This window comes from Trichogramma pretiosum, unplaced genomic scaffold, assembly GCF_000599845.2.
Source record: "Trichogramma pretiosum strain Unisexual culture from Peru unplaced genomic scaffold, Tpre_2.0 scaffold29, whole genome shotgun sequence".
Classification (NCBI taxonomy): domain Eukaryota; kingdom Metazoa; phylum Arthropoda; class Insecta; order Hymenoptera; family Trichogrammatidae; genus Trichogramma; species Trichogramma pretiosum.
In genome coordinates this window covers 1,244,915-1,272,737 of record NW_019641669.1, presented here as the reverse complement: position 1 = coordinate 1,272,737, position 27,823 = coordinate 1,244,915, and the positions used below count along the sequence as shown (strand labels likewise).

General features: G+C 38.1%; 2 protein-coding genes across 2 annotated transcripts; both read right to left on the bottom strand.

Moving 5' to 3' along the window:
- Positions 1–625: 625 nt before the first annotated feature.
- On the bottom strand, positions 626–6,544 carry LOC111693217. The gene is made up of 3 exons (XM_014383003.2): positions 5,060–6,544; positions 3,992–4,198; positions 626–3,036 (listed from the first exon to the last, which is right to left on the bottom strand). Exons 1-3 carry the CDS (start codon positions 5,165–5,167, stop codon positions 2,950–2,952), a joined length of 402 nt encoding a protein of 133 aa, XP_014238489.1. The 5' UTR covers positions 5,168–6,544; the 3' UTR covers positions 626–2,949.
- A 177-nt stretch (positions 6,545–6,721) lies between these two features.
- LOC106660146 (junctophilin-1) lies at positions 6,722–27,795 on the bottom strand. Its single transcript, XM_023460389.1, has 11 exons — positions 27,418–27,795; positions 21,303–21,514; positions 13,061–13,365; positions 12,789–12,956; positions 12,237–12,700; positions 11,520–12,111; positions 11,161–11,247; positions 10,589–10,824; positions 10,367–10,501; positions 9,912–10,281; positions 6,722–9,176 (listed from the first exon to the last, which is right to left on the bottom strand). Exons 1-11 carry the CDS (start codon positions 27,693–27,695, stop codon positions 9,111–9,113), a joined length of 2,913 nt encoding a protein of 970 aa, XP_023316157.1. The 5' UTR covers positions 27,696–27,795; the 3' UTR covers positions 6,722–9,110.
- Between the last annotated feature and the right edge of the window lie 28 nt (positions 27,796–27,823).

The following is a 27,823-nucleotide window of genomic DNA, read 5'->3' as shown; positions in this document are numbered from 1 at the left end:
CGCATCACGATTGCATCGTTTATTTATTCACGCACACACACACATGCATGACACCCGCACAAGGCAAAAAGTTGATTCTGTCAGGCGCGCACCGGAGCGGTGTAACTGTATGGTCAGGCTAAAAATATTACCTTTTTTTGCTGCCCTGGACATGCGTGTAACAAGCACATCATCATCCGTCACTTTTACGCATGAACGATATAACGATATAGCCCCTGAATGACTACTACTACGAGCGTCAGCCACGCCAGAGTCTCTGGAGTATCGACGAAGGCGCGAAATTTTAGAGAGCAAAAAATAATATGGAAAGGATAAACAAATAATGCAACATTTTAATTTTTTCCAAACTAATCGTCGATTTTACATAATAAAAAAGACAAAAGTATATAACTCTTATGATTTTATTAGTTGATTTTATTAGCTTAAATATGAATGTGTCTTATCGATATAGGATAAAACAAAAATCGATGTATCAGTGTGTAAGCACGGAATTGCGTAATCATTTGGCGTTCGCAATCATTTTGGAACTTTTTTTTAATCAATTCAATATTGAATTTTTTCACAATTAGCATTCAGCAGAGTAGATAAATAAATCATCCTTTTTTAACAATAATTTGCAGTGGCAAAATTTTGAAGTTTTTTATCTTGACACTTATTGATTTTATTTATCTAATTATCGTTTTAGATTTAAAAAAGTACACAGTCATGATATCATCATGATGATAATCATCTGAAAAGCGAGAGTTTTACTTTCATGTAACAATTTCGAAACAGCTCATATGCAATGCAAGCTTGGCTTGTCATATTATAGAATTGATTCGAATTTAATAAGTCAAGATAATTTTGTTAATTTGTTTCATTATTAAGCAGAGCTGATTGCATGGATTTCAAATTAGTTATCTGCATTTATTCAGGAAGGCATAGAAGGCACGAGATACCCAAAAAACATCGATACTTTTGTTAAGCCCAATTATAGTAATTAAATTGCTTTGTTTCATTCAGATGTACATGATAACGTTTAATTGCATATATCAAACCGTGTAATTTCCTAAATTGCGATCTTCAATTAACAAGGAATCTAAAAATGGTTACGTATTTCGTTCGCCCTAAAGAACGCTGATAAATGAGCACAAAGCAATCAGGGGTTTTCAAAAGCACCATATTTTCGTGTGATGGATAAATACATTTTTGTTTTTGCAAACGATTATAGACTCTCGAGGTGGTTCAATTTATTTTTATTATCACACGGCAAACGCCAAACGAAAACTCAGCTATTTACCAGCGTTCGATATACACTTACTTATAGCGAGTTTTTTTCCATGAATAGTTGCTATTTCCAATTCTAATCTTCATAACGTTTTTTAAAAAATTGCAAGGTTTAAAGTCAATCAAGAGATTAATTTTTAATTTACATGTTTCAATTCAGTTTTATAGTTTATTATACTCACACTTGTAATATCTTTCGGACTCACACTCAAATTCACAGTTGCATGCACACGTGCATTCCCAATAAATTTTACTTTTTCTTTATAATTATTATAATCTGTCTTTTGTGTAGCGCGCGGTGAAACACTTGTTTATAGGAAAACGTTCTCTCTAAATTTGAATTGGTAGAAAAAATGTTTTCTCATCCCATGGCGTTTTTTTTAATTTTTGATACCCATCTTTTGGATCTTTCACTGCTTTGACCAGAATATGCAAATTTTGTATTTTTCCCTATGAATAAATAGGAAATCTTGTAAATATTGTGCAAGTCGCCATGAAGCGACGGAATATAGAAAATGCATTGTAATATTTGCATAATATATAATATAAAAAAGGAAAAAACGCCATAGAATCAGACTGAATTCTTGCTTCCATCAAATATGATTTTTTATAAACGTTGTAGAATAAAATCTTTGACCATTGTTCTGGCTGTGTTGCAATATAATCTATATATATATTTATAATTTATATGTATATAAGTTTATTCAAAGGTACGTTTTTGTGAATTACAACGACAACGAGCGACTTTGTCGTTTGGCTTCGTCAAGAAATATATATCTATTAAGTATATTTATACGAATACGTATTTATAATAAAATCGTAAAATAACATAGCGGCAAAGTTACAAATGTTGTGCAGTTGACGATCATTTGATTTCATAAAATATTTCAAGTACATTCTTTTTTATTATTTTATTTTTTTCGTCGCTTCGACTCGTATTAACTATAAATATTTTACATACTTTATGCTTAATAACGTGCTAAAAACGACCTGGCGATATGCTCATTATATTGTTCCTCTTTCTTTTTTGCATTATAAATATCAACATTTCTTCACGCATTTGGCTTCATTTTTTTATTATTCAATATATTTATCATTATCAATTAATTAATAATATATTACAAATAGCTTCATCAGTCGATCAGTATGGGCTTAATATTTCTCCGCTACAATAGTTTTGTGTCCGTCTCAAGATAAAAGTTTCTTTTGTCGATACAGTTAAATAACAATACAATTTATTATTTATAAAGTCCCGTTATTGGCATCGCACTGCGTGCCACTTCACAACACTAAAAACCTTCGATACAACTTCGAAGATCCGACGTCGATCAATTAAGTAACAGTCACGGTTTAAAACGATCGTCGATGGCTCAACAGTTTAATAACATAATTTTTTTCCTTTTTTAAATTTATTTGAAATTCTTATTTTGCTAAATTGTGTTTTTTGTGCGCTTAAGTTTTCGATTCTTCTTTTTTCCGAATCGTTAGAAAAGTTCGTTTCTTTTTGTCACATCGATGCGGCTTGAAATACTCGTCCCATCGTTCATTGTCTAAGATTTGTCTGATACTTGAGTCAGTTTCTGCGTATAAATATAATTCGTAATTATCCTTTCGTCGTTTTCAAATTCTTCAAGTGACTTCGACGACTCGACATTCAAGCCTATGGTCACCTGCCTCTATATGCTACGTCAACAGTCTCACGAACATCACAATCAATGAAATATTGACAATGAAGATGAGAAGCACCATTTGTTGACGAGAAAACCAGTCCTGCAAAAAAATCCGATGTAGTTTTAATTGTATTATAAAAAATGAAATATTTTATAGCCGCTTTAAAGCTATTGAAAATGATTAATAAGATCGATGATTTGACGAATTGTCGGTTTAACAAGAAGATTTGTCTAGACTTTGAAAAGAATACATTCAAATTGACGGATGATTTTAGAATGCTGCAATGTGTGAGTATTTTTGTGTGAGGTTTCAAGATAATTCATGCTTTTCTTCAATGGAGAAAGAAAATGACCAATGCATAATATCGTCGCCTCAGCGCAAGAACCGCACAAATAAACGCAAGTGGCAAAAAGGTGCCTTAATCCTATCCTTTTAACATAGGGATAAGGTTGTTTTTGCCCCTTAAGTTTATTTGTGCGGTTCTTGCGCTGGGGCGACGATATACAACTGATAAGAGCGATAGGAATTAGAAATGTAATAGTTTATATTCACTAATACTACTTGAATTTAACATGAAACATTTACTATATTTTTACAGAGAGATCCAAATTTTATTTCAAAATCATTTCCTATTTCAATAAAAAAGGGACATTTTAAAATAAAATTTTTTAATTTAATGGTTATTAGCAAGAATGATGATTTTCAAAAAAAATAGCTATCCGATGGAAGTATGGAAATAATCTAATATATGATATTTACAGAGTAAGTAACTATTTTACATAAATAGAAGGACAACTAGGTTTTTAGAAGCCTTATTTCTGGTGTTCTTTTTTACAGAGTACCCTAAATTATTAGTCCTGCAAAATGGATTAGTAAATCATAGATTTGACAATTATTTTGAAGTTTATCATGATTATGCTTTCGTTTAATCACAAATCCATCCTCAACGCAATTAGTTTCAATTGGTTTCATGAATTTCATTCAAATGCGAGGGCCAAGACACTGTCGCTTTGATTTTGTTGTCACTGTCGATGACATAATACATGAAACTCACTTTGACTTGAGGACTGACTAGATATAGCAGAGGATTGGCCCTGAGTCTCTCGTGTTCGTCGTATTGTCTTCGGATTTCCTCGCGCCTCATGCTGCTCAGTGCGCTGACCTCTTCCCTGGAAAGAGGCGCCGTTGCTGCGAGTTGTATGGGTTGCGCCACGTCCGGCAGTGACTTCTTCCTTTGCAGACCAAAGTTCATTGGCATTGCCTAAATAAAAAGGGTAGATGCAGTTGGCGTTTTTGAGATTTCGATAACTTTTACACTGTTCCACTTATATGAGATTCATCGTAAAAGGTTGATGAAAATTTGCAAGATTAGTCAAAGCAATTAGCAGTTAGAACAATTTAGTGGAAGCTATCATAATTTTATTCACGTGGGTATATTTTGGAAATGCCATTTGGACTGATAAAAGAACCAACAGTTAACTAAAATTTTATCAAAGAAATTATTTTTACGAATGGTACATTTACTTAATAGGATCCATTTTTGGAGAAAAACTACTTGCACTAACTGAAACGCAAGTCACTTCAATATTTATCATCAGATTAGCTAGCCGAAAATGTACACATTTACAATTTATGTGCGATGTTAGTGAATGTTTTCTTGAATCCTTAAAACACGTCGTTGAATAAACCGAGATTTTGGCGATGCATTGCATCAAAATGTGCATTCAATCGAGCATGTATAATTAGATCAAATGCATTCGAGAGTTTCAGATCAGACGATGCAGAGAAATTTTAATGTTAGTATCTGCTATCGGTTTTAAAGAGCTCAAAATTACTCTGTACGACTTCATTGAGCGTAAAAACATCGAGATTTAGTACCGATACAGAGTATCGAATGTTGAACAGCCTTCAGCTTTAATGACTATATTTTATATAATTGACCGCGTGGCCAAGACTATTTTTACGACTCATAAGCATGCATATCCACCAACTGAGCGTGGTGCGACAAAATTGAGATAAAAAAAATTTTCTTTAATCAAAGAAAATATATAGAGAATGAATTGAACGATAGTAGATACATTTTTTTTGTTCGAACCGATATTCAGAGTATTCTCTTGTGTACCTCAACAGGTGGTGTGTCGATCCACGATTCTGAAGCTCTCCTGGACATGAGAGCAGGACTGCTGAGGAGTGCTTCTTCATCCTCGTCTGGCTCGACTGGCCAAAACATTTTCACGTTAATCTGATCAATTCACACTCAACACTAAATAACTATGTGACAAAATGGAGTTTTTTAAATAAGATTATTGCTCAAAGAGCTAGATTGATTTGGAATAACTTTTGCTTTTAGTTATTTTTATCACAGTGCTCTATTTTGGAAAAAATGCTTGCTTTTTTCACTAAGGTGGGGGAATTTTTAAACTTTGCTTCAAGTAAAAATATGATGACACGAGCAGAGGCTAAACGATAGACTGAAGCGCTCGACAGAAATAGAGCGATGGTCGCAACATGAGCACAAACTATCCCCACTTGCGTGTCTTTTTACCTGCGCGCGTGTGTCATTGGGGTATGAAACGCAAGTAGATACCCTTTTTTGTGCATAATCGCAGTCCATCGGAATAATCAGTTCTGGGGGTGTAGACAGTATATGATACGAGAAGAAAATTTTGGAACACGATGTCAATATTTGATGAAGCGGTTCGAGAAGCTTATTGTTAGAGGTTTTTTCGAGAGTATTAAGTTGAGGAAGTAAATTCAAGGATTTTTAAGAGATAGTTCAGTTTTCGCCAAGAAATTGAAGGACAAATTAAGAAGAAACTGTATGATACCGTATACCACTATGAAACGATTTTGTATATGAACTTGAAATGCATAAGAATTTTCCCAATAAGCCTTGATTCGCGTGACAGCGGTGATGAAACAATAATACACATTTCTGGGCTGCTCGCATTTTTCAAATATTTATCTGAGACGAAATCGTGAAAATAATAATTTAGTGACTCAAGTATTATTCAACTATGCATGTCGCTGAACGCGTAATATCTTAGTTTAAAATGTTGGCACGAGTTTACCAAGAATCTAAGAGACTAGCCGATCATTTGTAAAAATTTTTAGATCATTGAATGCATTGTTTCGAGTAATTGAAAATAAATCGATGAAGAAAGCAAAAAACTTGGGGTGAAAATTCAACAAGTTTTAAAAACGTTCATGAGCTTTTTGATTCCAAAGTGAACAGTAAATACGATATTTACAAAGAGAAGACAGATGTATAACATTATTATTTTAATATGCGTTTTATTTTACCCTGATATTGAAAAAGTAATATGTATAATAATTGTAAAAAACATACTTTTATATGACGAAAAATTATCATTAAAACATCGCACACTTGGCAAGTCATTAGTTAATCACTTGTTTATCACAAAAAAACATAGTAGGCCTCGCTAAACTATTCAAGCTAAAAATCTAATTATTACATATATTTTTCACAAGTATCGAAGTATACATCAATTTAGTATCTGATCGATATTTCTCTTACTTGTGAAACGGTATATTTATTTTTATACGACACATTTTTTTACCATTTATAAAGTTCACATGTAGTATATATTTTTTAACACTGCGTGCGCGAAACACGGGCTTTCTAACCTTAAAGCGTCAGAAAACCCTAGTTTCTCGCAAGCAGAGTTAAAAAATATCGTTTGCAACTAGTCCGCGAGGAAGTTGACTCACCCAGGAGTCTTTGCACCCTCGCTACGCTCGGGTGAAAACAACTCCTGGGTGAGTCAACTGCTTCGCGCACTTGTTACAAAATATACTATTATTTAAATGTGATTTTTTGGGCTTATCATTTTCTTGAGCTTACTTTTAAATAAATTCCGTATTTTTTTATTATGATATATAATAATGTATGAAAATGTTTGTATAGTCTCAAGCCCAAAAATATGTTTGAATATTTATTTTTTCGACAACAAAACACTTTACGATTCAAACAATATTTTGGAATATCTCGTTCGAAAAAATTATCCTATCTTAGTATGTTTCTTCTTCAAGAATAAAGACACTTTACATGGCTTGGCACTTGTTTATATTTATCCAAAAAACCTACTTCATTTTCCTCTTCGTATCAATCACGAGTTACGTCGAACTAACTAATCATTTTTACTATAATTCTTATTCTTATACGTGTAGAATTTAACTTCTATAATTTGGCCGCAATTAGATATTTTTATTGTTTTGTTAACATTCATAATGTGGTGAGTTCACAATTTTCAAAAAAAAATGTTAACGTAGGATAATAGGAATTTTTTGTATAAAAGATATAACTAAAATATTTTTAGGTCGTCCTTTTATGGCGCATCAATGCTTCAACATTAATAAATCGAATATTTTTTCTGACGAATAAAAATAAAATTTGCGGTCTAAACCAATGTTTAACTTAAAATCATGTTTTTTCGGAAAAAATGTCAGAAATTTTCCTGAAGATTTAGTTTCTAAATGTGTTCGAATGAACAATCTTGCGGAATGCCTAAATATTTTTTCAACTCCGAGTTTTCAAACTTGGAAATCGCTGAATAATTTAAAAATTATTCTTTAATCAAGATAATTGGTTGTTTTTAAATTCCCAAATTTCAATTCATTTTCAAGTTTATATTGAGAAATATACATATCTGCAATCGTGAGTTTATCTTACAATAAATTAGTTTTAACATTGATAGATTCACTGTTTGTTAGGTATTTATTAACAGTGAATTGGACATGCGTAAAAAATTTAATATAAAAAATTAAATCATTACAGGATTTCGTGTGGAGGTGGACATACTTTTTTGTTCATACATATCATGCAAAAAAAAAAAATATCTCTGTAAAAAGCAAATAATGTCTTTAATATTTACTGCAAATCAGAATTGTAAATTGATAAAAAAAAATGTACACAAAGTTAAAATTTAATATTTTAATCATGCGTTACACAACTTTAGAAAAATTTGTTGTTCTGGTCCCCGCCTCTACACAAAGCGTGAAAACCCACAAATGCATACTTTATAGCTTATGCATCAACAAAATGGTGTCCATGACAATTTATATCAAAATATTCACAATAAAAATGTCATAAGATACACGTAAAAGAAATCTAAAATGTTCTTGTTTTATCGTTGTAAGATACTTTGTACATCGAACATTGTTATATTTTTATATAGTTTTAATTCTAAAACGCTCAATTCACATTTATTTTATTGAAGCGAATAGAAATAACAATTGGAAATTTTCTATCTTGTATTGAGTACAAATCACTGTTGTGATTATTTTTTAAAATACTGTAAATGACTCTAAATAACATTTTCAATATGACGTCATTATTCGACCCTTTATAATCTCGAGTTGATAAAAATATTTGCTCATTAATTCAACGATCTTTTTAAAAATAGAACTTTCGCATAATGAACGAGCGCCTACAGTGTAGAATAGGAATTCAATATTTGCTATTTATTATGATAGGCTATAGGAACGTTTGACTTTGCAGCCACTATTATTGTTCTTTCAAATATTAGTATATTTTATTTTTGACAAATCTCATTTTTAGTTTATGAAGTGAATTATCAAACCTGTCGGATATACTATAATTACGATAAAAAGCTGTCCTGTCCATCAAACATTAATTTCATTAATTTATATCTACTCAACATCTAGTTTCATTTTAGTCAAAGTTATTAAATACTAACTTTATCTAATCGACAATAAGCTCTCAAACAATTGATTAATAGCATGTTTCAATTTTAGAAATAGAATATTTATTTGATAGCTACCTAACATAAATTCTATCTATGCACGACAATAATATCGTGTTTTATTAGGGAAGAAATCCTTACCTAGAGCCATTTATTTTTCATGCTTTTATATTCAGCTATAAGATATAAATAAAGCTGAAAAAGCTATATTTAAAAAAACTCTTTTAACTATAAAACCATTGACCGCCCAGTGTATGCAGTGATTGACCAAAGCAAAATGGACAAATAACAATTATGAAAATGTCTCATACAAAATTTTGTTTCTATAAAAGCATAAACACTAATATATAAATAGTATATATGTAATTGAATTATTCTCATAAGCCGTCAATCCTCATCATAACGTTTATCATACAAACTGTGATAGATTGTAATGACTGAGGATACTTATACTTTGAGGGTAGCGGGACCATTAGTTGTTTCTTCGAAGGCGAGGGCCGTCTGGCTCGCATCCTGCGGTGTCGGCATGCACAAAACACAAGTACAAATACCAAAACAGTTACAGACAGTCAAATAATAAATTTGCAAAAAAGGATTATAGCTATTAAAAAGTATCGAGGGAAAAAATTGGACTATACATAATTTTTCTCTATAATGGGGTATCTGCTGGTTAAACTTTTATCAAAATAGATCTAGACATCAAAAAATTGTATGAAAATCGGATTGTTAATCATTATTTCTAAACTAAAGTCTATTGTTATAATTAGAGGTTAGCTTATATTTGTAATAAACTAATGCTATATTTTGAAGCAATAGAATTCAAACTTTCATGTTTCAATAGATTTTTAAAAGGTTATCTCTAGAAGAATATTTTTTACAATTACAATTTCGTAAAATATTTCTAAGCTCTTATCATCTTAACTATTTCTAATTCTAAATTAAGTTGAAATTTACAATAAGACTATACAGCTCTGTAAGTATCAATTTTTGGCGTCATGCAAAAATAGTATATTAATAATATTGACTAATTTTCAGCAAAGCTATAAAATAACATACTGCAATAAAATAATGTTAAGTGTGTACTTTGTGTGCAGCTTTTTTGATGTTTTATTTATTACAATCATAATTTGGTTATTCATATTCGTTTTGGCCCTATGCTTTAATCATTTGTTTCATTTTGAACCAAAAGGTCGTTAATAAAATTGTAAAATATTTTTCAAAGAACACCATTAAAACGTAAAGTCTTACCTTTCTGACTGCACCACCACCGCCGCCGCCGCCGCCACCTCCACCAGCAGCGCCACTACCACTGCCTCGGCCAGCTCCGCCGATGGTTGGTTTCGGTTTGCTACCACCACCACCACCACTACCAATACCACTACCACCACCGGTGGCAATACCACTACCTCCTCTACCTGGAGTGACATATAAACTTTCAGTTCGTTTAGGTTGACCCAAACTGGGCAATATTTCCTGTCCAAGGTTTTTATTTCTCAGCAGAACATCCTCGAACTGACCGATTTGTGAGGCAGGATAGGACGCGTTGCCGCTGTTCATAACCACGGAGCCGTTCAGTGGTGTGGGCGACCTTAGGACGCTGGAGCCCCTCATCGACCTACTGTTGTGAAAATGCAAAAGACGAATTTCAGTGAGACCCAAAATTTTCGCGACGAAATAATTAGTTATTTAATTGTATCACTTACTTGTCTGGAATATCAGGAGTCGGTGACGATGGCATTTGGTCCATAGACGCTTGCCTCGATGAGCTTATGAGCGGATGCCGTCTGTATCTATCAACTGAATTGTCTCGACTCGGGGGTTTCTTGTAATGATCCAATCTGAAAATCCATCGAAATAACGAATAAGCTTTTCCAATGCCGTGCGTAATTAATCATGTAAATAAATAAACTTCTGCCGGGACGAACCTGTCAGAGAGGGTTTGCTTGACACCCGTGTCGGTGCTCTCCGTAGGAGTCAGCACTCGACTGGTTCTTCGTTGATTGATTGTGCCACCCGGTTGTGCTTGCTGCTGGTTCGCTTGATATTGCTGGTCAGGCATCTGATGGTTCTGAGCGTAGGCGTTAGGCTGGTGCATCGTGTTACCGTACTGATTCTGCTGGTTCATCATCGGTCCGTAGCCGTATTGATTCGCCATCTGTTGCTGAAAATCGAGTCGAAGAAAATTCCTCCGCATTATTATTTATTACTTGATGTTACGTGGTTCTATTTGCAAATTGTCTTCCGCATTCTAAGAACTAAGAAACTCGCAAGCTTTAAATGGGAAAAAATGAAGAAACAAACACCTAACGTCTTCCACGTCGGTTACAAGATGTGTGCCAAGAGAGTTTGAGTAAAGTAAATAAGTCACTGTTAAATTGAGAAAGAGGGGTGGCTCAGGATTGGGATGTCAGAAAGAATCTTATAACGTGAATCTATATCTATTTGATTTTAGTAGCATTTTTTTACGACACGTCAAAACAATATACGGGCCGCTTACACCGTAGGGCTGTGCTCCATAAAGACTCATTTGGCTTAAGGACATTGGACTGTACGAAGTTTGGGGTGACTGTTGTTGCATATACATCTATAAAAGAGAAAATGAGAGAACACAAAAACAATACATCCTTTGAGTAAATTATAATTGAGAGAGAAAGAAAAAATATGATTCCTTCTATGTAATGATATAAGTTATATCATATAACTTTTTCCACGTCACCTGCGCATAAATTGTAACTTTTGTATTGAGTATCGGGTTTTCCGTCATAATCGCATCTTAAAAAGAACATGAGCAAAAGAGAAAAGAATAACTGCGGAAAATAATAATGATCGATGATAATTGATCTGGAAACGTCGTACCTGATGATTCTGATAGCCTTGGCTCTGATACTGATGTCGCAGATCGATGCCGAACGAATTGACCTGGGACTCGTTGATGTACTGCGTCGGCTCGTGTATCGGGAACTGATTGAACGGCACCTTGAACAGATCGTTAACGCTCATCGGCTTGAACGGCTGCTGCTTGTTGTTGATAAACTGATCCGGCATCCCTCGAGGGCCAGTGCCGTACATGTAGGCGCTCTCGCTGGGCGGATTCGACGGCGTCCCCGGCTGCGACGTCATCTGGGCCTGCATCTGGGCTTGCATCTGCTCGGCCTGCATCATCTCGAGCTCGAGCGTGTGCTGGGGCAGTGGCTTGCCGCTCGCGCGTCGATTCATCAGGCTCTGCATCTGCTGCTGCTGCTGCTGCTGCTGCTGCTGCTGCAGGGTTGGATTCGTTTCGTTGTCCGACGGGCCGGACGGCAACTGTTGCTGCTGTTGCGGTTGTGGCGTCTGCTGCCTCATCGGTGTCATACTGTTTTGATGATCGACGCTCGGCCTCCTCTGTACGCTACGGCTACCAGCCACCGAGGCTGGTGGGGTATATTTTGGCACTGATGACTCTTTCACTCTGGTGGCGGAAAATGACTCATTTGCAGTCAATAAAAAACTCGCTAGTGGGAATTCTTTATTTCTTTTTCACGCGTGTCGTGGTCGTGCGCTATAGTTGTAGTGTATAGATATAATAATATGTACCTTTCGAAATCGGGCTGCTTAAAGTCCGGCGCGAACTGCTTGGCCGTGGCGATGGCTATTTCCGAGTCTTCGCGGGCCGCCTCGGCGGCCATCTCGGCCGTCTCGGACTTGCCACGGGCCACGGCGGTTCGCGTCACGGCTATGTCGGCCTTCTGCAGGGCGATCTTGCTCGCCCGATTCGCCTGCTGCACGGCCTGGTCGATCTTCTCACGGAACTTGGCCGAGCGCATGTAGAAGAGATTCTTCTTCTTCTGACTGGAAACGAGAATATTGTGCTTGTATTTACCTTCCTCCTTGCTGCCGTCGCGGAAGGTCGTCACGCCGAAGCCGTATTTCTGATTGTTGAACCACTCGCCCTCGTAGCGCAGCCCGTCGCTGCGCTCCGAGATTCCGTAGCCCGTGCGCTTGTCGTTTTTCCACTCGCCGAGGTACGTCTCGGTTACGGCTGGATCTAACAGCTCGTCCTGCAAAATGAGAGGCAAATGTCAGTGAGAGATTATATTTTGATTGATTTTTGCGATTATTTTTAAAAGGAGAGTTATGTTAACGAACCTCGACAACAAAGGAGGCGTTGCTGTCGGTGTGCATCGAGGCGGAAGCCTGGCTCTGCGAGCTCTCGGTCGACATCCACGACACGGTGCTCGCATTGCTCCGGATACTGCCTGCCGTGCCACGCTTTTCAAGATCTCCCGTGCTCCTTTGCTTACGCATACGCAAGCCCTGCAACATCGAATTAGCACATCAGACTCATTAGAATCCGGAAATTAATCCTTAACGTTATTGACGCAATCTCAAAAGCGTTTGGAGTTTCGTCCTGTACTTACAGCGAGAAAGCCCCTCTTCGGCCCCTTCTCGGTGAGGCTGGCGCGCCTCGATGGAGGCGCGTCGCTTCTCGCTTTGAGCACGAAGCCTCCTCTGTTCTCGTTGACGCGCCTGTCGCGGCGATCGGTGGGTTCGGGCGTCGGGGCCATGCCCGGAGGTGCAGGTGCCTCGTTGCTCCTCAGGGACGACAGCGACGCCCGGACCCCCTTACTCTCCGGCTTGATGTACGACGCGATGCCGAACGGCGCGCTCGTTCGTACGCCGTAACCGTGGCGCATGCCCCTCGACCATTGTCCTTGATACGTCCCTGCAACCAAGTTGAACGATTTAAAATTACGGAATTTTAGCTTTTTCGAAAAATAATTAACCTTTTGTAAAACTTTAATAGAAATATTATTCATACAATTTTTCTTCACTGTTTTCGCTCGTGCAGTCAATTTTACTTTGTCATTTATAGATTTACGAATAAACGTACTTTTCATCTAGTTGTGGAGACTCAAAGTGTTATGATAGTCAATTGTCATTTTTTGATTATTATGTCATTGTTAATATTGAGCCTTTATATTTATTATAATAATTTTCTTTGAGCTCAGTAATTTACGTTTCAAATTTTATTGAAGAAAAAAACACATATTACATTGGTTTATATTGATTGAATATTTTTACAGATGAGCGTATAAACGTGTTATTGCAGCCCAGTTTTGTATAAACATCTTGATTCGTTCATCAAGCCCGTAAGCGTTATAACTAGCGGGCAAATTCTTATACACTAATGATGTAAGTATCATTGAAATTATAATTGCATCGTATTCCGCGTCTGCGAGCTCTTTCGAGCGATGAGAACGATTTTTGTATTTTACATTCATATTTGAATAAAGTAAAGGTATCATTATTTCTGTACCAAGTACAAGCAAACATTTTCTAACTTATTTATACATCTTTTATTTTTTCAGTGATATCAAGAGGTGCGGTAGCACCTAGCCGACAAAGTATTATTTTTTACATTCATTTTAGATTTTTTCCTTTTTTCAGAAATAAATTCGAAGCAAACGAGGGGTTGAAAGAAAAGAGATGAAGAATTTCACGAGTGTTTAGATAAAAGGAGATAATATTTTAATCATTTCATTTGTTTTTGCAACGCCCAGAAATAAATATTTAAATCCAAAGATCAAGGTGCACTGTGCAACGGATAAAGGTATGTTACAACTGAAATAATAAGCTTTGACACTTGTAACCCTGGGATTTTGCACTTTCACAAAGTTTTTTTTTTAATAGAACCGCGCTTAGATGTATACAATTATTTTGACTTTACCACTTGCAGATTTACAGTAGTAGAGACACTCGCCATCTAGTGGTGGAGATTTAAAATATTATTATTATATTCAGAGTGTTTGAGCATTGATTTCAATATTTGAGTCAATGAAATTGTCATTTTTAGGTCATTTAATAAGGGAATGTATTTTAAAACGTTTAAAACGGTAATCTTTCGTTTATTAGGTCATTATTAATGTTTATCATTTCTTCGTGGGTCGTGAAATTTGAAAATCTTAACTTTTTTTGTTGCCGAAAACATCGAACATATAATCCATTACAATAGTTTAAAACTCAAACTCTTGACTCGTCTGTATAGCAGTCGCGCACAGGCGCGCGTGTATTTAACAGCAAATCTGCTTGAAATAGCGCTAAAGTAGTATAAGATGTTGTTGCCCCGCGTGCTATACTGCCTGTTACAGCTTAGTGCGCTCGTTTGCATCTCTTTCTCGCAGCTGCAGTAGATCGCTCGCGCTTAGCCACTATATAGTTGTATGGAGAATTGGCCGTATATTTTCGGTGTATCTGCACCTCTGCTATGTACGAGTGTACACTTGTGCGTATCGAGTATTGTTAGTTTTTCCGAGGTTTCCAATGATAAAGCAATGCTACCACACAATTATTTTTGAGCAATTGCTTACTTATAAGCATTGTCGTGCCTTGGAAGCAGTAAACCTATTTAGCTAAGCGCGTTGCACACGATATCGCTAAAAATTAATTGTGTGGTTACGTTAATTTTAAGCTAGAGAACTCGGAAAAAATATTAAATATAGATGCAATGTTTAAAGTTGAATAAAACATACTGATAAAGTTGAAAACATTTTTTATTGTTTTTTTTTATTGTTACACGTGATTGAAAATGAAAAAAGTACTGTTTTATCAGTTAAAATCTATTACAAATCGAGAAATATACAGTTTACAGAAATTGATCAAGAAAAGTTTTCTTTTTTATTATCCCAAATTAACTAAATAAAAAAATGATCCAGGCCCCAACTTTATATTTGCTCTAATTGTTCTAAATGATCGATTGGAACAATTAACCACCACTTTATTACGAGAGACAGCTGTATTTTCACCATTAAAGGTAATATTTGAAGAGAAACCTGCAATAATTTTTGGATCTCATTTTTCTCATTTACGCACGATATTTATCACCTTTACTGATTGCAACGTATCTGTAGCCTTGTGCATCTCTTTCTCTCGACGCTTATAAAAGTTTCAACAGAGCTCGAATTATGTCAGGAGGTGGTGGATTTTGTTTAGCACTAGTGTAGTCAGTGGCGGGTTATAGAGTACGGTAAATGAATTATGAATTCTATGTTGTCAGTAGTAAGTTTTTTTTAAAGTACCTACATTTAGAAGGCCGAAAATTTCGTCGAAGGAATCGTCGCCAAATTAGAAATTTAAATTATCTCAAATATTATTAGGATAATTTATAAACAGATAAATCGGTACTTTAATTTGTAAACAATGTGATTGTTTCAATTTTGACTCCATGATTAGGATTATTATGTTTACAATAAAAACAAATTAGTTTAAGTGTTGTCGTTCCGAATGAAACAAGTCACAAAACGAAAAAATAAATTTTACTCATTCAATTTCTGTAGCACGAAATAAAAGGATTCATAATTACAACGAAATGAGTGATAGTGAGGAGAAATCCGAAAAATTTGCCACGGAAAATAATTTAAGTGAACACGAAATTGTCGATTCAGACGACAAACAATACGTTTGTAATATTTGCCAGGAGGTATTTACACTTGAATCAAGTATGATAACACATCGAGTCACAATTCATAATAATCAGAAAAATTACGCATGCGACAAGTGTGAAAACAAATTCGAGTTCCGAAGTCACTTGAGTAGACACCAAATATCAGAACACAAAAACTGCGAAGATTTTGCATGGGACAGGTGCAAGAAGAAATTTGTGAAAAAATCGACTTTGTGTACTCACCAAAAATTAGTACACAAAGATCGCAAAGATTTCACGTGCCAAAAGTGTGAAAGGAAATTTGAAAATAAATCAACTTTACTTAAGCACAACAAAATATTTCACGAAGTTTTTAAAAATTACCTATGTGAAAAGTGCGCCAAGAGATTTGTAAATAAACAGAGTTTACTCGTGCATATAAAGACGGTCCATGAGCGTTGCAAAAATTTCGAATGCCACAAGTGTGAGAAGATATTCGGAAATGAACATGGTTTGCTCGTGCACATAACAACAGTCCACGAGGGTCGCAAAGATTACGCATGCGACAAGTGCGAAAAAAAGTTTGGACATAAAGGGGTTTTGCTTCTTCATAAAAAGACAGTCCATGAGGGTTGCAAAAATTATGCATGCGATAAATGCGAGAAGGTATTTGGAAAAAAATCGAATTTGCTCGTACACCAAAAGACGGTTCACGATGGTCGTATTGATTTTGCATGTGATAAGTGCGGGAAGAAATTAAGACACAAATCGTCTTTGATTGCGCACAAAAAGACTCAACATAATGGTCGCAAAGATTATGCATGCAATAAATGCGAGAAAGTATTTGGGACAAAAAAAAATTTGCTCTACCACCAAAAAACCGTTCACGAAGATTGCGATGACTTTGAATGCGACAAGTGTGAGAAAAAATGTGGAAATAAATCACATTTGTTGTACCACCAAAGAACAGTACACGGAGGTCGCAAAGATTATGCTTGTGATGAGTGCAAGAGAAATTTCGGATTAAAATCAGGATTGCTCCTCCACCAAAAAACCGTTCACGAAGGTCGTAAAGATTATGCATGTGACAATTGCGAGCAGAAATTTGGACGAAAATCGTGTTTGATTTTTCACCAAAGGACAATCCACGAAGGGCGTAAAGATTTCGCATGTAACAAGTGCGAGAAAAAATTTAAACAAAAAACAAGTTTGTTTTATCACCAACAAACAATCCACGAAGGTCGCAAAGATTACGTATGCAACAAGTGCGAAAGGAAATTTGGGAATCAAAGCAATTTGAAAAGACATCAAAAGACTGTTCACGAAGGCCGCAAAGATTATGCTCATAACAATTGCGATAGTAAATGCTGATTTACAATTGTAAATATGTTTAGTTGCTTTTACATATGTTTTTCTAAAATCTCAATAAAAATTATGCCGAAATGATTGTATATTATCTGAACTTAGGGCGTTCAACTATCATTGCACCTTTGTTCACTTTCATGGTGGTGTACTTTGGTATTAAATCAAAATTTCGCAAACTTTTAATTACAACTCTCTGTAAAATCTTTGCTACTTGTTTGTCGCAGCTATTTATGGAATGATTAGATCATCCCAAAGTTATTTTTTCACGTTTTTTATGGAGCTGTGCACGAGACAAATTTTAAGTTTGATACTGAACTTTGTATAAACCTCACTTTTGACCACGCATGTAACAAGTGCGAAAGGAAATTCGGACAAAAAAATAATTTGCTCTACCATCAACGAACAGTCCACGAAGGACGCAAAGATTATGAATACGACAAGTGTCAGAAGAAATGTGGAAATAAATCACATTTGTTGAACCACCAAATAAAAATTTGGACTAAAATGGAATTTGCTCAACCATCAAAAAACCACCTATGAAGGGCTCAAAGTTATTACTAGAGATAAATGCGAGATTGATAATTTTTAATATGTATATAGATACTTATATCTATGTTTTTCTAAAATTTCAATAAAAATGTTGTCAACGCGATTATATATCTCCTGAATTTCGGGCGTTTAACTATCATTACATCTTCATTCACTTACGTGGAAGTGCTTAATTGTTAAACTTCATGAAATTTCGTGAACTGTTTATTACTACTAACCGTAAATTCTTTGGTATTTGGAAGATTTTGATGAATTTTCTGAAAGACGGATGCTAAAATAGATGTGGCTGGTAATAAAAATATTTTCTTATTAAAAAAACTAACCTGGAAATTAATAAGTTAATTTTGACCAAAAAATGTTTTCTACATGGGGTCGTTGCTTTTTCTAATACACGACTGAGCGTAATCTCGAAGGGTTTGCGATATACATCCGAAAAAATAATGATGAACCCAAATATTTCCTTCTACGACATGATCCTTTTTCGACCGAAAAGGCGGGCGGACAATTTACAAATACGGACTTCTACAAGGTTGCGGTCACCAATAGTTTTTAGACCTCTAGTAGGCATATTAAGTTTTGTACTCTGTATCTGTGCCAGGAAGTGTAAAGGAGATTTTTCCGTCGATGGATACTGGATTTTTTCTTGGAGCTTGACCCGTCACTGGATATCAAATTATATCAAATTTATATCACATTTGCTTGGCGCAGCTTCTCGTCGAAGCTCGTAATAGTGATACAATATTTTCGTATGTCATTCTATTATTTAATTATAGATTTTCCGATTCAATAAATTGAATAAATGAGTTACTATTTTTCTATTAATAAGCAAAATAGTCTATATCCATATAAAAAATATAAATTTTAAATGATTACATGATAGCGCAGTCTTATAAGTTGAAATTCTCAAAAAAGTAAAATTTCTCGAATTTTCTGACTCGCCTTGATTTGATAAAAATTAAAGAAAAATTGGAAACTCGTATACTTCCTGTATATCACAGCTGCTTATCAGTAAAAACTCACTTTAACGAAATACCGTGAAAAAAAACACACCTCGTTGGATGCCGTGAAGAAAAACACATCTTATTGAAACGCTGTGAAAAAACACACCTCATGGCGTTTCAATGAGGATTTTATAAAAAGGTTTTTTTTCATAGCGTTTTTCACTGCGTTTTTACTCATAAGCAACGGCGATATAGCCTACATGTAGCTTCTACACGCTAAACATAAGACTGGATCTAACATTAGAGTCCAGGATAATTTGTAAATTATCCTGCTGCCTTTTTTTGTTGTTCGTTGCGTTGCAGAGATTTCGTTTTCTTTTTTTTATTTTGTTTATCTAACATACACGTTGATGTTTATTGTTTGTATAGCCAAGAGTCCAACGAATAATAATAATAATTTTTTGATTAAACCATGCGCTTTGCAGTAAAGCTCTCCACAGTATGTAACAGAGCAGTATGCACACGAGCGGTAGAGACGGACGAGATTTTAAGCTCACGCGCGTGCCAGTACGATGGATACGATCGCGGTACGATATTTTTCTATCTCGTCGCGCTTCCCTTTTTTTCTTGATTTGTTTTTTTTTTTTTTATAACAACTACACTCAATGGCCAGTGTATATTCGCTCCGTTCGCTCGAACATGCGTTTATACACTTTTTGCGCGTGCATAGGGCAGTACACGACGTCCGTACGGTCGTTGTATAATCGTTACATATCTATATTTGTCGCAGCGTAAACGCAATACGTTCGGTACGCGCTATGCTGCCTTACATATGCACGCTCACACACACACACACACACACACACACACACACACACACACGGACATAGTTTTTGTTGCACAAAAAGAAAGAAAAAAGCAAGAGCACGAGCTCGAGTTTTCTGGCACGCGCAAGCTCGTGCAAGCTTATTCATCTCGTTGATCGAAAGGGACATAGTTTCGTGTTCCCATTTTTATGATCTTTCGCACACACACGCACACACATATAACACATTTTTTGCGATGCAACGAGAAGAATAGAAAGAGAGAGAGAGATTCGAAATTTTTCGCGCGTTATGTTCTGAGCGATCGCGCCAATGCGGGGTCAGTAGTAAAAGTACGAGACTCGCGCGACGCTGCAGACGACGCAACGACGACTAGCTGGCGCCTACGTACTCATCTACGCGGCCATGCTTGCAATATAATGAATATGGCTCGCAGCGGATATTTTCTGTAAATATATATTACATTTCAACATATATGTCATGCACGTGCATGAAGTTGAGTATCATCATTCGATTAAGATGACATTTTTCACGCGCCATATTCACAATTGAATTGTTCTTAAAAACAAAGCTGTTTTTTGGGGGAAGGTTATAGGGAGGACGGGCTAAATATTTGTTCAAATGCATAAAAGATCTGTGCATAACAGACATTCTATTCTCTGACGACGCGAGTCGCATCGAAAGCATCGAGCTTGCAGAGTCCGAGCAAAAAAATTAATACCTCTCGCTTTAGAATCCCATCTCTCGAGTCTTTTGTTATTCCTCGGTATATATGTATAATACCGCAGTCGTGTATTCGATCGAATTAATCTTCGTAGTATATGAGCATTATCTGTCGGCACTGGCCGGCGCGTCTGGGGGGCCAAAGTAGCACACACATAAAGCAGCATGATCTCTCTCGTTTTGACTCGCCAAAATGCCGCAGTCTATATACACAATTTTACGTTTCACGTACGTTGCAGTAGCTGCTTGCCCATTAATTTATATATCCGAGAGTATGAATACGCGTCAAAGACGAAACTTTGTATTGTGCATCGTTCGCGTGGGCTTATATATCGCGGATTCGAAGAATATATGTGAAAATACTCTGGCTATTCGAAAATAGTTTCATTAACGAAGAGAAAATAATAGGTTTTGTCTTGTAGTCGTTGCTTTATTGAACTACAAAACTTTATAAAAGAAAAAGAATTGGTGACGAGGATACTTGGTCAGTTTTTATATACGATTTTAATCGATCTTCCGATAATACGCAAGAACAGTTTTTATCAAGCGATGGTATATCATTCTATCACAGCTTCGTTCAATCATAAGCTCGCAGTAAGTCATGTGTAAACCCATATATTGGTTTCTATTTTAAATAGTACGACGTAAATCTGCTCGTTGTTGCAAGACGCACGTATGAAAATCAACTCGCGTGTTGGACGTCAACACATGTGATTGTATTATGTTTAGCTCGAGTAATATAGGACACCCCCATGTTTATAATTAAAAACTATTTGTGTTGTTTATCCTCAATTAAACAGAAAAAAAATTGTTGTACATCTAGTTACTAAATGCCTACCACTGTCGCCGTAGGTCTCGCTACCGTAGCCATCCTGAAGGCCGTTGGACCAGGTGCCCTCGTACTTGGCGTGCGACGATTCCGACATGCGCACGCCGTAGCGGCCCTTGAAGCCCTGGTGCCACTCGCCCCGGTAAATCCAGCGGCCTCGTCTCTCCAGACCGATGCCGTGGCGCTTGCCGTTCTGCCATTGACCCTCGTAGCACGAGCCGCTAAATCAAGTTTCGATGTAACACATTTCGCAACGATTAGTCTAGCTGATGAATCATTGCACAATTTCTACATGTGAATGCTGTTAATGCGCGCACGCGCGCTACACACGTGCTGGAGTCATGCTGGTTGCGGTGAAGGTTTGGAGCTTTGCCCGGGGGTTCAGGCACATAATTACTAATTCATGCTTATTGTTACGAATCGACTTGCGAACGACAAATTGACATATGCAAATCTATTAAAATTAAAAAAATCATAATAACCTTTTACAAACCATAGTGAAACAAAATAATAGCTATTATAATTATAAGCGAGCATGCTAATTAAAGAAAGCTTTTGTGGTTGTTATATTGTGCCGTAGCAGTTGTATGAACCCGATTAGTTTGGTAGATATTCATGCTGCGAGAACATTTATAAAAACAATAGCATCGATTGAACTGAAAAAATGAAATGTACTTTGTCTTCCTTAAAATGTATCCGTTCGCTATTCAAGATCGTCAAGAGCTTGAAAGCGAAAAATCTCGACAACGTGAACTACTTTGTGAGTGGCACACGTTTAAGGATTGTTCCCATTTATTCGTTATAAAAGTATCATAGAGAAAAAAGTGCAATGTCGAATCGACATTAGCGGCGTATTATTGCTCTTCGCACGTACGAGATGGGGCACGTTTTGAATTATTCGGCTCGGGCATCGATGTCATCATTACTTCTCTTCAACGATGTTCAATATCGCGAATGTAGCAAAAATTTTACGCCAAGCTAGCATACGAAACCTTTTCTCGCGAGGCAGCTCGTGGCGCGCGCCCGTATATCTATGCAGCGAATCACAATAGAACGAGAATTAGACGGAAAAAGAGCAGCGAAGAGGAAAGAAAGAGAGAGAGAGAGAAAGAGAGAGTGCGACAACCGCAACAGTGAGAAGCGTAGCCACCGTTGCTGCACCTGATGATACTCTCGCGGCGTTCTTGTGTATGTGTGAACAGAAGCGTCGGCTGCTGCCGCTGACCTTGCTCCGGTTAGCACGTTTTCAAGAGAGATATATCCCTCGCTCGCGCCTCATGCTTGCGAGCGCGAAGCTGCTGTGGCGGCAGCCACACTGGGTGCGCCGGGAAATTCGCCACACACGCACGATTCACATATGCACGTGCATATACATTTACATGCAGAAATGCCCACAGCGCGCGCGCAAATGTAGGTTACTCAAAAATATCGAAAGCCACTCGATCGTCTCAACGCGAAACTCACTTTCTTCATTCTTCTCTCTCGAGCATCTCGTGCTCTCGAGCGCGGCGCTCATTAATTGCTTCAACCAGAGAGCATCGATTGATTTTTTCTTCATTCTCTGCGATAACCACACGGCCGTCGACGATTAATAAATTTATATGCGGCAACGACACTCGAGCATGCTTATTGGGTTACCGAACAAAGCCCCGGCCGGATTGGAGATTATAATACAAATAGTATTTTTTTCACTCGAATAGAGGTACGAAAAAACAAAAGAAATGTGCAAAAAAAGCGAAACAAGCGAAATCGCGAAAACGACTGCCAGTGGCAATTTGTATAAAATAACTACGGAATTGTGTCTGATTTTCGTTTCGTTATGTATATAAACGAAACGCATACGGCGTGCGGTAAAATCGTGCACGGCTTGTTCTCGCTCGCTCGAGAAAGACACGAGCTTTCAAAATTGATATTGGAACGCGCGAGCTTTCGAGACTTCTTCCCCATTGCCACACGAGCACGAAATATATATACGCGCATTCACGTGCAAGGTCGAGTTTATATCTTCCAAAAAAAATATACGTTCGCGCGCGTCCCGACTCGCGCTCGCGTTCCGAGTTTTAATCATCATTATTATTATGATGTGAATTTTTTCACGCAAAAAGCTCGCAGGCTGCTTTCACGATATGATTTTATAAATAACATCGGTTATGATAATTCGTTCGCGCGCCGCCGCTGGTCCAGCAGTATAGCCGTAAATCAAATCCTATTTACACGAAAGACGCGTGCCGAGAAACTTACGACTCGCGTTATATACGACTCTTTGGAAAAATGGAGCGAACTGTGTAGGAGCGCGTCTGCGAATTGCGGCGGTGGAACGTGATGAGAAAAATGCATTTCGTTCTCTCAAAGATATCGAGCAATAGCCTTGCCGCAGCGAGCTTTTACGTGTGCGCGCATCTGCAGTTAATCATTTTTGATTCGGTATAATTCCGATCTCTTTTCTCTCTTTCTTAGATGATCCATAAGCCAATTCAACTATATACATTTGCGAGATCGCCCTACATCCCACACATACACTCATATACACACGCTTGCTGTGCATTGTGCGCGCATGATGAACGATCTTGTGTTTTCGAAAAACAAGCCCCGAGAGTCGTAAACGCGTGCGAGCGAGCGCCTCTCGTTTACTATATGGAGTGCAGCGCACGATGATATCATCTCTTTGGAGCACACACACACACACACACACGTACGTACACACCGACTCGCATAATGTGCGCTAAGTTCGCAGCGAGCCGACACTGAATCGATCGATAATGCAAGGTCAACACCGAGGAGTATAATGATATACCGCTACCGAGATAATGTCCCTCTTCCCCGATGTTTATCCATTTTTTTATTGACTACTTCAGAAAAAACTACGAGTCGAACTTTTGTTTTTTGTCGAAGGTATAGGTATACCGATATGTATCGTGAAAAATTTCCGAAGCACTTTTCGAAAATGATCGACGAGCTCGCGTCGGCTTCAATAAAAATCTCTCCGAGCTAGTCTCGTCGTAAAAAATGAAATTATATACAGTGTTCGAGATCGTGCTTTTGTTTGTTTACGCGAGCTCGCACATGTCTTATTCGGAATGTCAAAATGTTTGACGGATCAGCAACGGTCGCTTTATTTATTTATTTATTTATTTACTTTTTTATTTTATACTTTTTATCTAGAGTATAATCGACCAGTGGCCCGCGCGAGCCAATTCAATCATTATTCAAAATTTGGCATGGCAAATCGATCTATTAATATCTAGCGACATGCACAGAGACTTCCGAAGCGACGAAACAAGTTAAGCTTGACGCGCGAGCCGCTGTCATATTTATAATAAGTGTTTCCGAAAAGAACCGATGGAATCGCGCACGCCCTTTGCCGCGAGCTTGCAAACCACGTGCTTAACAAACATTGAACGAACATATAGGACCTTTCCGAGTTCCCGCAGCGTTTTTCAGATATACACACTCACGTGATACATATTCGCTGCCATCGAAAGAACGCAAAAAAAATTACCTTGAAAAATCGAAGCCACCCCAAATTTAGACGTATACAGTTAGTGTATCGGATTTCGGTAAGCTCGTATAATATGTCAAGATTGCTATCGTCGCGCTTACATTCGTACTGTACATTCAAGCTCGTATACGCACACACACACGAGTATTATACGTATATTATACGCAGGCATGACTTATGCATATATTACGGCAGCATCGAGGAATTCGTTGAAAGTCAATCGTTCGTTCGTTCGCTCGCTCGAGTCTATTTCGATCCACGGGCTATTTTTATGTTTACCCGAGCGCACGCGTTCTCTCCTGCTCTCTCTCTCTCTCTCTCTCTACCGCCGACCGCCGCGCGCGCGTATATAGTAGGCGGCCGCGCGCATCTCGCGCAAAGCTATACATTAATACCGACTGTATACGATATCGAGACTCGCCCGAGCTTTCAAACCTATAACGCGCCGATCGCGTTCACGAGTGAGCACATGTTTTATGTATAGGTGCGTAATGCCGGCCCCTTCTTTTTTCTCTCTTGCGATTAAGTTCAGCTCCTTTAACCGATCTCACGACGGGTAATCTTCTTTTTCGACACGAGCAGTGCAGTGGCGTGAGCTGCAGTTCGACACATAATACGGACGATTCACGATATCTTGATTAAATGAAAAAGTCTTCATAGAGAAAGGCTACAAAAGAGCCCCGTCGATGGGATGATTAGAAAAAAATCGATGAGGTGCCAAGAGGTGTAGGCGATTCAGCGTAGCCAATATAATTTCAAGATTATTTTGTAAGCGCAAAGAGGATTTTCGTGTCGTTTCATCTCTCTCTTCTTTTTCTCACCCCCAGATGATGTATAAAAAGACCTTTTGCCAGTCCTTCAGCCTTGAAAAGCATTGCTATTCAGAGAATAACTATATACAATAGCGGTCTCCGAGCTTTATATTCGAGTTCTTGTCGTCTCGGCCGTGGGCGCATTTGCACAAGCAGTAAAAAAAAAGTAGTATCGATAATTTTCCCTTTCCGCGAGTCCGTGTGTGTTTGCGTACATACGTAAAATACGTAAAATACGATGACGACGACGACGTTTACGTACAATGTATGCGGAAGATTAGCACGTGCTTGAATCCTTATAGGTAGGGCTTGTCCTTGCTCGTATCCACCCACGCTCTGTCGTGCTTTTCTCAATGTACTATATACGTGCTGTGTTAGCAGCGCCAACGCCGAATAGGATAATGCGTGCATTCGTGACCGAGAGAGAGGGCAGGGAAGATTGAACGAAAGAGAAGAGAGAGAGAGAGAACGTTATAACGAGGGAAATGTGTCAAGGTCTTGTGCGGCGAAATATACTTCCTGACTTTTCGACGAAGATCTCACACTTTTAATGGACAAGTTTCTCGAGCTATATCAGCTATTAAGCAAATACTGACGAGTGATGCGCGCGCCCGACTATATAAGAATTAATCAAGCTCGAGGCTGTTTGACACCAGCTTTTATATGTATTACGTGTACGTATCAGAGCCACGAAAGTATTCAAATATGTGCATTGTGCACAATCGAGTTTGCTCACTGTAAAAAGAGCAGTACCCTTGAATCCGTTACTTTGGAATATTCTAGATGCGCCGCATGCTATTTTTTTTCTTCTATTTGCGAACTAATAGCGAACAAAAAAAGAAAAGAGAGAAAGAGACAGACAGGCAGAAAAAAATAAGCAGACACGTTTGGCAATTTGCGCGAGACGCTCGCGCGCCCCCGCAAAGCTTCGAGACTGAATCATGTCTGCTGCCTTTTTTTAAGATAACTCTTGAACACAGCCTCGGCAACGCATTAGCATTTTTCTTATTAAAATAGTTTTCCGTAAAAGAAGTCCATTAGCCGAGATGCGGAAGAAAATTGCGAAAAAATAATTCTATTTCACGCGAAAGCTTCTGCAGCTATCGCGACGTATACTACGCGGACGGGTGCGTGGTGTACATTTAATACAGCTTTAATTATAACGCACATATGGACTTCCATGAGAGCCGAGGCAGTGCAGCGTATAAACGTTCGATATTTCGGCCAAATGGGAACGCGCGCGCGAGTCGCTTAACGCCTAGGCAAAGTCAATTTTAGACTATAGTACATTTCATGGAATTATTGCTGCAATTGTTTATTCAACAAATTCCCGAGTGCCCCTTCGAAGCTTACGTGCACCTCGCACACACGGGCACATACACACACACTGCTCGAGCTTCGGTTTTAACAAATCGTTTTCCTGGATTTTCGAACATAATATTATTATGGTCGAGGAAGGAGTAAGTGACGTTTATTGTGTATTGGCCGAACGAGTAATTTTCACGTTCAGACGAAATAAACGTTCCGTAGTGTTTTAGTCGTGTGTTCGAACGTTAATGGGGCAGTTTCGCTATTCGCATGCAACGAAGCTGCCTCTGGTCTTAATTCAACTTTTGTTTTTTGTTATCTTTTTCTTTCAAGCGATTCGGGATATAACGTGCATGAGGATATTGCATTAGATAAATAAATTGCGTGATATATGCAGGCTATGCACACATAAACATACACGGCCAGTGCCGCAGTCAGCGAGAAACACGTGCGATCAGCCGCAGCGGGGGTAGGGTAGCAGAGAGCGCATGCAGATCAGACGAACCTGGGCCACGAGTAGACGCCTGACACCTCGAAGCCGTAGTGCCAGCTGCCGGCGTAGGCGCCCTGGCTCTTGGGCCCGGTGCAGACCCCGTGGCCGTGCGCCTTGCCGTCTTCCCAGCCGCCGCAGTAGGTGCCACCGTCGTCGAAGTCGAAGCGGCCGCCGTTCACCTGGGCCCGGGCGCCGTATTGCAGCGCGTGCTGATGGCCCGGGCTCTGGGGCAGCTGGGCCCCACCCGCCAGGCCGTTCGGCGCCGGTACCTGTGGCTGGGGCGGCTGCATGCTGTTGTTGTTGCTGCTGTTGTTGTTGCTGCTGCTGCTGCTGCTGCTGGCGGTGGTGCTGGCGTTGGTAGCTGCAGCGCTGCCGACGGGGCTGCCCCGCTTCGCGCGAAGCTTGGGCCAGTACTGTT

What these genes read in the sequence shown, in the direction of transcription:
- LOC111693217 (XM_014383003.2), bottom strand. Translation starts at nt 5,167, where the DNA reads ATGTTTTGGCCAGTCGAGCCAGACGAGGATGAAGAAGCACTCCTCAGC. An exon ending in TCGACACACCACCTGTTGAG is followed by an intron (nt 4,199 to 5,059) that starts GTACACAAGAGA and finishes CTTTTTATTTAG; the next exon opens with GCAATGCCAATGAACTTTGG. An exon ending in TAGTCAGTCCTCAAGTCAAA is followed by an intron (nt 3,037 to 3,991) that starts GTGAGTTTCATG and finishes ATTTTTTTGCAG; the next exon opens with GACTGGTTTTCTCGTCAACA.
- LOC106660146 (XM_023460389.1), bottom strand. Translation starts at nt 27,695, where the DNA reads ATGCAGCCGCCCCAGCCACAGGTACCGGCGCCGAACGGCCTGGCGGGT. An exon ending in CGAGACCTACGGCGACAGTG is followed by an intron (nt 13,366 to 21,302) that starts GTAGGCATTTAG and finishes ACTTGGTTGCAG; the next exon opens with GGACGTATCAAGGACAATGG. An exon ending in AAGCAGCCCGATTTCGAAAG is followed by an intron (nt 12,112 to 12,236) that starts GTACATATTATT and finishes TTCCGCCACCAG; the next exon opens with AGTGAAAGAGTCATCAGTGC.